General features: G+C 36.8%; 1 protein-coding gene across 1 annotated transcript; it reads left to right on the plus strand.

Annotated features, from left to right (window-relative positions):
• The first annotated feature begins 10336 nt into the window (after positions 1-10336).
• Positions 10337-10663, plus strand: LOC137947629 (uncharacterized). Its single transcript, XM_068793426.1, has one exon. The coding sequence runs from the start codon at positions 10337-10339 to the stop codon at positions 10661-10663; it is 327 nt and encodes a 108-aa protein (XP_068649527.1).
• Positions 10664-14355: the final 3692 nt, after the last annotated feature.

Consider the following 14355-nt stretch of genomic DNA (forward strand, 5'->3'; position numbering starts at 1 on the left):
AGATGCCTCAAGGAACATGGGTACAAAAGGTTTTATCAAATGATGATTGTTCGACTATAGTTAAAGAAAAGATGTTTGGTTGCGGTTATAAGGCTGATGAACATCCTAACTTGGAAAAGAAAAAGGTGGAAGTCATCAGAAAGAGCAAGGGTTTACCATTAGCAGCAAACCTATTGGGTGGATTGTTAGGTACGGTTGAAGTTGATAAATGAGAGAGATTATTAGAAAGTCAAATTTTGGACTTACCAAAAACCAAGGATCATCTACTCCCTGCAATGATGCTTTGCTATCTCTGTTTAAATCCAGTTCTAAAATGTTGCTTCACGTATACTACCACCTGTTTCAAAAGTTACACATTTCAAAAGAAGGAAATCATCTGTTTATAGATGGCATAGGGCTTTATTGAGGCTAATAAAAGTAACCAGATGGAAGACATTGCAAATGATTATTTTGATAATTCGGTTGCCAAATATTTTTTCTCAAATTCTTGACGATAAACCTTATAAGGACAGTTACTATATGATGCATGACCTTATTTCTGACCCTACTGAGGTCTTGGGAAATATTTTTTTCAAGATTCAAGGGGAGATTGGGACGAAATGGTCAACATAAGAGACTAGACATATGTCGCTAACATGTAAAGTTGTGAACCAAATACTATTGAACAAATTGGTTAAAGCCAAGAACTTACACACACTATCAATAGCAAATGAGCGCAATAATGAGGTATTGAAATACTTCACAGTTTTGAATTCATGCGTGTTCTAATTCTACCAAAGTCAATTGGAAATTTGAAACATCTACGATATTTTGATGTCCAATCCTCTGATATAGAAAGCCTACCCTATTCCATTTGCAACCTCTATAATTTGCAAACACTAAGTTTAAATTGTTGCTGCTATTTTGTTGAGTTACCAGGTGGCCTTGGAAGCCTCGTTAATCTATGATATCTCTTATTGTCCACAACCGGATTACATATGCTTCCAGATTCTTTATGTAAATTGGAGAAGTTACAAGAGATAGACCTTTCAAGTTCCAAGGAATTTGTTGAGTTACCAATAAGCGTTGGCAGCCTAAATAGTCTCTGTAGGATTAAACTATGCAAAACAGACATACAAAAGCTACCAAATTCCATTTGAAGTTTGTGCAATCTTCAATCACTAGATCTTTCAGATTGTGGTAAATTATCAGAACTACCAAAAGAGATGAACAATCTAATCAATCTACAAATTTTTTACATGAACAAAGGGCTCCTAAAGGTTTCGTTGCTACCAAGTATTGAAAGGTTTACTCGTATTGAATAACTGAAAATTTACTCTATCACAAAAGAACGTAGAATAGAGCAGTTAAACGTCTTGGAGAACCTTCACCAAGTTCGCATAACCAACCTTGAGAATGTAGAAAGTGTGGAAGAAGCAAGGGAAACTAATTTAAAGCACAAACATCAACTTGAAACCTTTGTTTTCTTTTCCACCTCGTCTGCTCTTAGTTGTGCAATGTCCACTACATTTGTTCTTTCTTTGGACTGCCAGTTAAAAAATCTCATTGATAAATGCTAGGGAGTTAAAAAAAAAAATAGAGGTTTTGTAGGTTTTAATTAAGATTTTCTGGTTTTTCACTATTCCATTTTCAAGTCTATTTCTTACTCTTTGTAGCTAACTGAATCAAGCATGATTGCACAGTACCATTTGGGTCTTGTCGTTTAAACTTGTTTCTGTAATTGAGTAAAACATTAACTTGTTTTAAGAAATCTTCATGTTATGGAGTTTACCTTCCCCAACTGAAAAAAGTAGTGTTGTTTTAGTCTCATGTTCTAGTAGAATCTCTCTTGTACAAATCAGCATACATCAGTATGTTTGAAGCATTGTTTTGATTATGAGATTGTAAATAGCATACTATGAATGATGAATTATTTAAGGTACAAATAAAATTTGGTATCTTTTGTTGCCTTGAAATCTTTCAGGGAAGAATTCGATGAGAACGAACCAGATGAAATGATTTTGTTGGCTTGAGCCAGCCTCCAACAACTGAGAAAGATGACAAAACCATAAATAATGGAGAAGAGGGCACATCAGATGCTGCTAGAGTGTTGAAGACAAAGGATTTGGATGAGATAGAATTAGTTCCAACCTCAGAAGTCTCTCTGGTCGGAAGTAAGAGAAAACTATCTGAGTTATCCAATGCAGTTGATAAGGATGTCATTTCAACTTTTTCTTCTGTGCATACATTAGCAAATCGGATGGAAAAAATTGATGATGATGATGATGATGTGGCCATGTTAGATGAGAATCTTGATCACTCGAAGAAGAAACGATTAGATTAAGATTCTCTTACTGCTCCAATTGACTTGGATCGTTTTGGGCACATTTTAATTTTTTCAAATAGTTGGTATCATTTTTTATAATCACAGTACAATAGATGTCCTTCGGGCGACAGGGAACAAAGTCTCTCTTGCAAGTAGTTAGTCACACCTGTTACTATCTTGTAAAAGAGCTCCCTTGATGTCAGTGTATCAAATATGTAATATGTTTAGGAGAAAGTTTCATCCTGTAATGCCACTGATCAATAGTTTTGATTGTTTTTGTTGATGATCATTTATAAGCAACAAAATATATGAATAATATTGAACAATCGGCCCTGCAGTTAATTGCAGAGAAACAAGATGATATCAATAAGACTCTGCTCCGTACTCTGGTTATGCTGGAGAACTACGAACTTCTCTCGTCTTCAACAGAGAAATGATTTATCCTGGATGAGCTCAGAAAGGTTAAAATGAAAAAGGAAAAACTCACTCAATTCTTATAAATCAACCTTTATTTCTCATTATAAATTCTGATCACATAGTACATCTCATTTCATGATAGACTATGCATCTATTTACAGAAGATATCTCATCTATCAATTACACACTTTTGAATGCACAACCCCTGTTACCAGCATGATCTTCGCCAGAATTACTGGGTTGCTTGGAATCACCGGATGCTGAAAGAGCTGTAAACCTGTAAATACCAAACCTGATGAGAATGTACTAATAAAGTAAGACGGCCACGAAATTTCTTGGTTTGTGGAAAGGGAGTAAAGGGAGAACAAGTGAATTATGTTTTATTTTTCTTAGTTTTTAGGACTAAATAATTGTTAAGTGGAACGTTGTGAATTTGATAAAAAAAAATGAAAAAAAAAAAAAAGATTTAATGAGGGGAAATAAGTTATTAGTGGTTCAATAATAGAGTTATGAGTTTGCATCATTGCTTGCTTGTTGCTTCTTTATATAATGGGAAGTTAAGGTCATGCGTTAGATCACTGTCAAATTGAAACTTCATGTTGCTTTGCTTAGATCTGACAATTGTTACTGGAGTAGACATGTGTGATGTCCAACAAATACATTAAAAAGAAGAAAAAAAAAAAACTATAGTGAACAAACTTATCCACCATAGGTTCAAAAAGCGAATAAACAAACTATTCTTTTCTATACACTGTTCAAATTTCAATCTCGTTATATAATTTGATATACATAATTTATGATACATTACATTACCCTTCTTTTACTGCCATTTATGAATTACACATTCAACCTATTTAAAGAATGGTTACTGTTTGGGTGATTGCTGGAGTACGATGGCACATGTTGGATTGCTTGGAATCGCTGACAGAAATTTAAACCTGTAAATACCAAAAGTGATGAGTTGCGATGGCCATAACAATGAGAGTTGGCATTAATCACATTCTGGATAAAGATAAGAAAACTCGTGCAATTGGCAAAACAGGTTCCATTAACTTAGAAACTTACAACTGGTTTATGAAAAAGACCGAACTTGCTTCAAACGTGTTCAAATTAGGGGTGATTGCTGTAGTAATAAAATGGAGAATGAGAGGTTGCAATGCAAAAGAGCAAGAGAGGAAGAGAGAGAGAAACAGACACACACAACGGGCCTTAAAACTGCCCAAGGGAGGGAAGGGCTAGAGCAGGCACAAAAACAAAAAGAATAGCCTTCTCTACTCCCATCTCCTCTCCCCCAAAAAGGAAAAACCAGTTTTATTGATATTTGTTTGACCGGCCCGCGAGCGCACCCACTAAGGCACAGCCGTCCTAAACTCTATTACAATTTACACTCCTTAACAATTTACACCATACATACTCTATTACAATTTACACTCTAGATGCCCCCAAATCACTCCTTAACAATTTACACCATACATACCTCTAATCTGACTTGTCATCACCATTTAATTCACAGTCACGGTGAGAACCCCTTACTGCTTACTCATTCATAAGACCCATGAATCACCTCCTCCCATTCTCCTTGTCATGATATCTTTACACCCAGAAACAAACCAATTTGGAAGTGCAAAGCTGACAATAGAACTGAACAGGAATGTCCATAGAAAGCCGGAATCCTTGCCTCTGCTTGCAGCCCAGAATGTGTGCACCGTGAGACTTACAACCACTGCAGAATTATCTTTCTGGTTTTGCAAAACATTCAACAGAAGAAGGCGAGTTAATGTCATGGCAGAGAGCAGGGGAGTGCAATATACAATCAGTAACAGCTAGTATTTCCCTTGATAAGATTTTTATGCGTCATTCTATCATATAAGATGGAAACAGAGGATAGGATCTTTAAATCTTCTGAATGCACTAATGGTGTCGATCGTCGCCATGCTGAAGGAAACTGTAAGGAGGCCGAGGAGGATGAAGTTGATGGAGTGCTTCTGATGGAAGAGATACAGGGGACGTGGAACTGCAAAAACTAGACAACAAAAAACTGGAATCAGAAACTGTACTAGGCGAGAAAAAAACAGAGCCACGCCATTGATAGGAAACAAAATCCAGATGAAATATTAGGTATAAACAACAGAACGCATAGAAGGGTATCTGAATAGAGTAATCTGTTTCCCATTCATTTACCGGGCAGACAAAGTTTCCAAGAAAAACCGCAGCATATTCAAGAGAAAACAATATATATAAATTAAAGACACGGTACGCAATTTTCTGATACAAACAGACGAAGAAAATGAAAAATAAAAATAAAATCACAAAGACGTCCAAAGATTAACAGAAAATGAAATATGACGGCCAGGGTATGACTCAGGGATACCGTCGAAGAATAATGAGAAGAGAAAGAATTTCTGTTACTGCCACAATGAACCGAAAAGAGAATTAAAACCATAAAAATATCCTAATGAATATGCAATCCTGGAACCATTTTCTGATAAACACAAACAGACAAAGAAAATGAAATATAACGGATTATCTCGGCTGCAATAAAAAAAAAAAAAATGGCGGTCAGGGATACCGTCAAAGAAGGATGAGAAGAGAAAGAATTTGTGTTACCGCCACAAAGAATCGAAAAGAGAATTACAACCATTAAAATTTCCTAATGAATAAGCAATCCCGGAACCATTCGGTAAGAAATCAAAGAAGCCGAAGAAGGCAAACAGAGAAACAAGGCTAAGATTAGAAGGAAAGAACTAACATATTTGTTGTTTCAATCCGCAGACCACCGTCGTTCCGGATGACAACGAGCTCCGACGAAGAGAGCCCACTGCGACCGTATTTGTCTCCACCGGTCCGACGCGCGCTTGAAGACTTAGAAACTCAAACCATCCCTGACGTCTCTTCCTCTACGTCGCTTTCACGTGCCTTGGCGCAAAGAAGACACCGCCGGACCGCCGATGGCTGACGAGGACACGACTTGACAAGAACAGAACCAGAAGCGGGAAAGGCGATTTTGAGGGAAGATGATGTGAGACTTGTGAGAGTCCGAGACAAGGTTTATATTGGAAATGTTGCTCACCAGCCTGATTTGCAAGGGCCCCGTGGACGCTGTAGCTTCCGTCGTTATGGATTTCTTTTAAGTTACTGCCACAATGAACCGAAAAGGGAATTAAAACCATAAAAATATCCAAATGAATGTGCAATCCTGGAACCATTTTCCGATAAACACGAACAGACAAAGAAAATGAAAAATAAAAATAAAATCACAAAGATGTCCAAAGATTAACAAAAAAAAGATGAAATAAAACGGATTATCGCAGCTGCAATATAAAATGGCGTTCAAGGATACCGTCAAAGAAGGATGAGAAGAGAAAGAATTGGTGTTACCGCCACAAAGAATCGAAAAGAGAATTAAAACCATTAAAATTTCCTAATGAATAAGCAATCCCGGAACCATTCGGTAAGAAATCAAAGAAGCCGAAGAAGGCAAACAGAGAAACAAGGTTAAGATTAGAAGGAAAGAACTCTCATATTTGTTGTTTCAATCCGCAGACCACCGTCGTTGCGGATGACAACGAGCTCCGACAAAGAAAGCCCACTGCGACCGTATTTGTCTCCACCGGTCCGACGCGCGCTTGAGAAACTCAAACCGTCCCTGCCGTCTTTTCTTCTACATTGCCTTCACGTGCCTTGGCGCAAAGAAGACACCGCCGGACCGCCGATGGCTGACGAGGACACGACTTAACAAGAACAGAAACAGAAGCGGGAAAGGCGATTTGTGAGAGTCCGAGACAAGGTGGGTTTATATAGAAATTTGGACGCTGTAGCTTCATGGAATTAGACTGATAAGAGAAAATTATTTTTCAATAAAATTTCTTTTAAAAATTCCAGGTTGAAAATGTGAATTCGATTTTATCAAATTTTTAACATTTGAGACTGGTGAAAAAATAATAAAAAAAAACTAATCCCAACTTCTCAAAGTAATCCTGCTAACTTACAACAAATATGAAAATCAATTATCGAAAAAATATAGGAATAATTAACTTTTTATTATTTAATATTTTCATAATTAATAACGAAAAACAATATTTGACATAGCTGAACCAATCCCATCTCCCACTGTTTAACCCAACAAAATGGTCTCTCAATTTGTGTAGAATTACGTCCATTTAAAACACCGTCGGGAGGGTCTCTACCATAACAGTAGCGCTAACCCTACAACCTTCTCCGCCCTTTCGAATTCACAATTCCATATCTTGGCCTCTCTTCCATTTTTAATTTTGGTGTTAGAATCTAGACGAAGAGAAGTACCAAACTATTAACTAGGTCAATAGGTGGAAGAAATTAGGATCCATTAATTGTAGTAAACCAGAATTGTGTAGATGGTGGCGATCCTGGTAAGAGCGTTCAAAGTGTAAACCATCATGGGATGCCGAGGAGAGCAAGGGATTCATTTGCCATAAAATAAAAATAAAAGGGCACTGGGGTGGGAAAGGAAGAGGATGCCCCTTCCTATTTGCAAATCCAAGGAGAAGCACTTTCTCCGGTTCAACTTTTTTATCCTTTTATTATTTAAATTATAAAAGAAGAGATAATATCAAATATTCCATTAACCTTCACTGTTTACTCAGTTTTTCATTTATAAATTGTAAGACTCGAAGACGGATCGCTCGTTGTCAATCTTTGCTGGAATGGCATCCAGTTCGTCATCTACAGATATTTGATCGAGTAATGGCTCGCTTTGGAACTCGTCAAAGCTATTCTGATCGAGACTGTTCACCTATAGAATGGGAAACTACGTCGTCCAAGCATTGGTGGATACTTGCTTTTTAGCTCCCTAAGCAATATGGATAAGCACAAAGCAAACAATCATTTTCTTCGACGAAGGTGCAGGTTTTAAAGTGAACGCCATTTTGAGGAACTTGAACAAATGATCCAGCCAAAAGAAGCTTCTTCGAATGCAACAGGAGAGAAGAAATAAATCCGATAGAGAACAGGTACAAACCTTATTCTCTTCACTGAAACTAGACAAAGTATTCGGTGCAGTAGGAAATTGTTCTTTTAATTATCAAATTGCATCCAATATAAATGAGGTGTTGGAGAAATGGGAAGAAATTGCTGAATATGGTAATGCCCTTAATTTGATAGTGTTGGTGGACGTACAAGATATTGGAAAGAGAAGATAAACTACTTCTTTTGTAAATGCAAATGACATCTTTGGACGAGAGGGTGATAAGGAGAATATAAAATCTTTACTGAAATCAAAAGAATCTTCTCTAGAAGTAATTCAACTATGATTGTTGGTATGGGAGGAATCGATAAAACAACCATTACAAAATTGGTGTACAATGACTTTGCCCAATTCGATCTAAACGTCTGGGTTCATGTGTCTCATAAAATTGATTTCGTAAGAGTGACCAGAAATATGATTGAAGCTATAACAAATGCTAAATACGAGTTAAAGAGCTTTGGACCGAATGCAACGCCACCTCCAAGAGTTGGCAAAAGATAAAAAAGTTCCTACTGGTGCTAGATGATGTGTGGACAAAGAACTCTGATGATTGGGAGACTCTTTTGGCCCCTTTAAGATTTGTCTAAAAAGGAAGTAAAATTATTTCAACAATGCAAAGTGAAGATGCCTCAAGGAACATGGGTACAAAAGGTTTTATCAAATGATGATTGTTCGACTATAGTTAAAGAAAAGATGTTTGGTTGCGGTTATAAGGCTGATGAACATCCTAACTTGGAAAAGAAAAAGGTGGAAGTTATCAGAAAGAGCAAGGGTTTACCATTAGCAGCAAACCTATTGGGTGGATTGTTAGGTACGGTTGAAGTTGATAAATGAGAGAGATTATTAGAAAGTCAAATTTTGGACTTACCAAAAACCAAGGATCATCTACTCCCTGCAATGATGCTTTGCTATCTCTGTTTAAATCCAGTTCTAAAATGTTGCTTCACGTATACTACCACCTGTTTCAAAAGTTACACATTTCAAAAGAAGGAAATCATCTGTTTATAGATGGCATAGGGCTTTATTGAGGCTAATAAAAGTAACCAGATGGAAGACATTGCAAATGATTATTTTGATAATTCGGTTGCCAAATATTTTTTCTCAAATTCTTGACGATAAACCTTATAAGGACAGTTACTATATGATGCATGACCTTATTTCTGACCCTACTGAGGTCTTGGGAAATATTTTTTTCAAGATTCAAGGGGAGATTGGGACGAAATGGTCAACATAAGAGACTAGACATATGTCGCTAACATGTAAAGTTGTGAACCAAATACTATTGAACAAATTGGTTAAAGCCAAGAACTTACACACACTATCAATAGCAAATGAGCGCAATAATGAGGTATTGAAATACTTCACAGTTTTGAATTCATGCGTGTTCTAATTCTACCAAAGTCAATTGGAAATTTGAAACATCTACGATATTTTGATGTCCAATCCTCTGATATAGAAAGCCTACCCTATTCCATTTGCAACCTCTATAATTTGCAAACACTAAGTTTAAATTGTTGCTGCTATTTTGTTGAGTTACCAGGTGGCCTTGGAAGCCTCGTTAATCTATGATATCTCTTATTGTCCACAACCGGATTACATATGCTTCCAGATTCTTTATGTAAATTGGAGAAGTTACAAGAGATAGACCTTTCAAGTTCCAAGGAATTTGTTGAGTTACCAATAAGCGTTGGCAGCCTAAATAGTCTCTGTAGGATTAAACTATGCAAAACAGACATACAAAAGCTACCAAATTCCATTTGAAGTTTGTGCAATCTTCAATCACTAGATCTTTCAGATTGTGGTAAATTATCAGAACTACCAAAAGAGATGAACAATCTAATCAATCTACAAATTTTTTACATGAACAAAGGGCTCCTAAAGGTTTCGTTGCTACCAAGTATTGAAAGGTTTACTCGTATTGAATAACTGAAAATTTACTCTATCACAAAAGAACGTAGAATAGAGCAGTTAAACGTCTTGGAGAACCTTCACCAAGTTCGCATAACCAACCTTGAGAATGTAGAAAGTGTGGAAGAAGCAAGGGAAACTAATTTAAAGCACAAACATCAACTTGAAACCTTTGTTTTCTTTTCCACCTCGTCTGCTCTTAGTTGTGCAATGTCCACTACATTTGTTCTTTCTTTGGACTGCCAGTTAAAAAATCTCATTGATAAATGCTAGGGAGTTAAAAAAAAAAATAGAGGTTTTGTAGGTTTTAATTAAGATTTTCTGGTTTTTCACTATTCCATTTTCAAGTCTATTTCTTACTCTTTGTAGCTAACTGAATCAAGCATGATTGCACAGTACCAATTTGGGTCTTGTCGTTTAAACTTGTTTCTGTAATTGAGTAAAACATTAACTTGTTTTAAGAAATCTTCATGTTATGGAGTTTACCTTCCCCAACTGAAAAAAGTAGTGTTGTTTTAGTCTCATGTTCTAGTAGAATCTCTCTTGTACAAATCAGCATACATCAGTATGTTTGAAGCATTGTTTTGATTATGAGATTGTAAAATAGCATACTATGAATGATGAATTATTTAAGGTACAAATAAAATTTGGTATCTTTTGTTGCCTTGAAATCTGAAGAATTCGATGAGAACGAACCAGATGAAATGATTTTTGTTGGCTTGAGCCAGCCTCCAACTGAGAAAGATGACAAAACCGTAAATAATGGAGAAGAGGGCACATCAGATGCTGCTAGAGTGTTGAAGACAAAGGATTTGGATGAGATAGAATTAGTTCCAACCTCAGAAGTCTCTCTGGTCAGAAGTAAGAGAAAACTATCTGAGTTATCCAATGCAGTTGATAAGGATGTCATTTCAACTTTTTCTTCTGTGCATACATTAGCAAATCGGATGGAAAAAATTGATGATGATGATGATGATGTGGCCATGTTAGATGAGAATCTTGATCACTCGAAGAAGAAACGATTAGATTAAGATTCTCTTACTGCTCCAATTGACTTGGATCGTTTTGGGCACATTTTAATTTTTTCAAATAGTTGGTATCATTTTTTATAATCACAGTACAATAGATGTCCTTCGGGCGACAGGGAACAAAGTCTCTCTTGCAAGTAGTTAGTCACACCTGTTACTATCTTGTAAAAGAGCTCCCTTGATGTCAGTGTATCAAATATGTAATATGTTTAGGAGAAAGTTTCATCCTGTAATGCCACTGATCAATAGTTTTGATTGTTTTTGTTGATGATCATTTATAAGCAACAAAATATATGAATAATATTGAACAATCGGCCCTGCAGTTAATTGCAGAGAAACAAGATGATATCAATAAGACTCTGCTCCGTACTCTGGTTATGCTGGAGAACTACGAACTTCTCTCGTCTTCAACAGAGAAATGATTTATCCTGGATGAGCTCAGAAAGGTTAAAATGAAAAAGGAAAAACTCACTCAATTCTTATAAATCAACCTTTATTTCTCATTATAAATTCTGATCACATAGTACATCTCATTTCATGATAGACTATGCATCTATTTACAGAAGATATCTCATCTATCAATTACACACTTTTGAATGCACAACCCCTGTTACCAGCATGATCTTCGCCAGAATTACTGGGTTGCTTGGAATCACCGGATGCTGAAAGAGCTGTAAACCTGTAAATACCAAACCTGATGAGAATGTACTAATAAAGTAAGACGGCCACGAAATTTCTTGGTTTGTGGAAAGGGAGTAAAGGGAGAACAAGTGAATTATGTTTTATTTTTCTTAGTTTTTAGGACTAAATAATTGTTAAGTGGAACGTTGTGAATTTGATAAAAAAAAATGAAAAAAAAAAAAAAGATTTAATGAGGGGAAATAAGTTATTAGTGGTTCAATAATAGAGTTATGAGTTTGCATCATTGCTTGCTTGTTGCTTCTTTATATAATGGGAAGTTAAGGTCATGCGTTAGATCACTGTCAAATTGAAACTTCATGTTGCTTTGCTTAGATCTGACAATTGTTACTGGAGTAGACATGTGTGATGTCCAACAAATACATTAAAAAGAAGAAAAAAAAAAAACTATAGTGAACAAACTTATCCACCATAGGTTCAAAAAGCGAATAAACAAACTATTCTTTTCTATACACTGTTCAAATTTCAATCTCGTTATATAATTTGATATACATAATTTATGATACATTACATTACCCTTCTTTTACTGCCATTTATGAATTACACATTCAACCTATTTAAAGAATGGTTACTGTTTGGGTGATTGCTGGAGTACGATGGCACATGTTGGATTGCTTGGAATCGCTGACAGAAATTTAAACCTGTAAATACCAAAAGTGATGAGTTGCGATGGCCATAACAATGAGAGTTGGCATTAATCACATTCTGGATAAAGATAAGAAAACTCGTGCAATTGGCAAAACAGGTTCCATTAACTTAGAAACTTACAACTGGTTTATGAAAAAGACCGAACTTGCTTCAAACGTGTTCAAATTAGGGGTGATTGCTGTAGTAATAAAATGGAGAATGAGAGGTTGCAATGCAAAAGAGCAAGAGAGGAAGAGAGAGAGAAACAGACACACACAACGGGCCTTAAAACTGCCCAAGGGAGGGAAGGGCTAGAGCAGGCACAAAAACAAAAAGAATAGCCTTCTCTACTCCCATCTCCTCTCCCCCAAAAAGGAAAAACCAGTTTTATTGATATTTGTTTGACCGGCCCGCGAGCGCACCCACTAAGGCACAGCCGTCCTAAACTCTATTACAATTTACACTCCTTAACAATTTACACCATACATACTCTATTACAATTTACACTCTAGATGCCCCCAAATCACTCCTTAACAATTTACACCATACATACCTCTAATCTGACTTGTCATCACCATTTAATTCACAGTCACGGTGAGAACCCCTTACTGCTTACTCATTCATAAGACCCATGAATCACCTCCTCCCATTCTCCTTGTCATGATATCTTTACACCCAGAAACAAACCAATTTGGAAGTGCAAAGCTGACAATAGAACTGAACAGGAATGTCCATAGAAAGCCGGAATCCTTGCCTCTGCTTGCAGCCCAGAATGTGTGCACCGTGAGACTTACAACCACTGCAGAATTATCTTTCTGGTTTTGCAAAACATTCAACAGAAGAAGGCGAGTTAATGTCATGGCAGAGAGCAGGGGAGTGCAATATACAATCAGTAACAGCTAGTATTTCCCTTGATAAGATTTTTATGCGTCATTCTATCATATAAGATGGAAACAGAGGATAGGATCTTTAAATCTTCTGAATGCACTAATGGTGTCGATCGTCGCCATGCTGAAGGAAACTGTAAGGAGGCCGAGGAGGATGAAGTTGATGGAGTGCTTCTGATGGAAGAGATACAGGGGACGTGGAACTGCAAAAACTAGACAACAAAAAACTGGAATCAGAAACTGTACTAGGCGAGAAAAAAACAGAGCCACGCCATTGATAGGAAACAAAATCCAGATGAAATATTAGGTATAAACAACAGAACGCATAGAAGGGTATCTGAATAGAGTAATCTGTTTCCCATTCATTTACCGGGCAGACAAAGTTTCCAAGAAAAACCGCAGCATATTCAAGAGAAAACAATATATATAAATTAAAGACACGGTACGCAATTTTCTGATACAAACAGACGAAGAAAATGAAAAATAAAAATAAAATCACAAAGACGTCCAAAGATTAACAGAAAATGAAATATGACGGCCAGGGTATGACTCAGGGATACCGTCGAAGAATAATGAGAAGAGAAAGAATTTCTGTTACTGCCACAATGAACCGAAAAGAGAATTAAAACCATAAAAATATCCTAATGAATATGCAATCCTGGAACCATTTTCTGATAAACACAAACAGACAAAGAAAATGAAATATAACGGATTATCTCGGCTGCAATAAAAAAAAAAAAAATGGCGGTCAGGGATACCGTCAAAGAAGGATGAGAAGAGAAAGAATTTGTGTTACCGCCACAAAGAATCGAAAAGAGAATTACAACCATTAAAATTTCCTAATGAATAAGCAATCCCGGAACCATTCGGTAAGAAATCAAAGAAGCCGAAGAAGGCAAACAGAGAAACAAGGCTAAGATTAGAAGGAAAGAACTAACATATTTGTTGTTTCAATCCGCAGACCACCGTCGTTCCGGATGACAACGAGCTCCGACGAAGAGAGCCCACTGCGACCGTATTTGTCTCCACCGGTCCGACGCGCGCTTGAAGACTTAGAAACTCAAACCATCCCTGACGTCTCTTCTTCTACGTCGCTTTCACGTGCCTTGGCGCAAAGAAGACACCGCCGGACCGCCGATGGCTGACGAGGACACGACTTGACAAGAACAGAACCAGAAGCGGGAAAGGCGATTTTGAGGGAAGATGATGTGAGACTTGTGAGAGTCCGAGACAAGGTTTATATTGGAAATGTTGCTCACCAGCCTGATTTGCAAGGGCCCCGTGGACGCTGTAGCTTCCGTCGTTATGGATTTCTTTTAAGTTACTGCCACAATGAACCGAAAAGGGAATTAAAACCATAAAAATATCCAAATGAATGTGCAATCCTGGAACCATTTTCCGATAAACACGAACAGACAAAGAAAATGAAAAATAAAAATAAAATCACAAAGATGTCCAAAGATTAACAAAAAAAAGATGAAA

This window comes from Aristolochia californica, unplaced genomic scaffold (genome assembly GCF_029961685.1).
Source record: "Aristolochia californica isolate CCGP_79_NKW_82.1479 unplaced genomic scaffold, dmAriCali1.0.hap1 SCAF_13, whole genome shotgun sequence".
NCBI classification, from domain to species: domain Eukaryota; kingdom Viridiplantae; phylum Streptophyta; class Magnoliopsida; order Piperales; family Aristolochiaceae; genus Aristolochia; species Aristolochia californica.

Bases quoted from the DNA above. Each gene is read 5' to 3' on its own strand.
- LOC137947629 (XM_068793426.1), top strand. From the start codon at position 10,337: ATGATTTTTGTTGGCTTGAGCCAGCCTCCAACTGAGAAAGATGACAAA.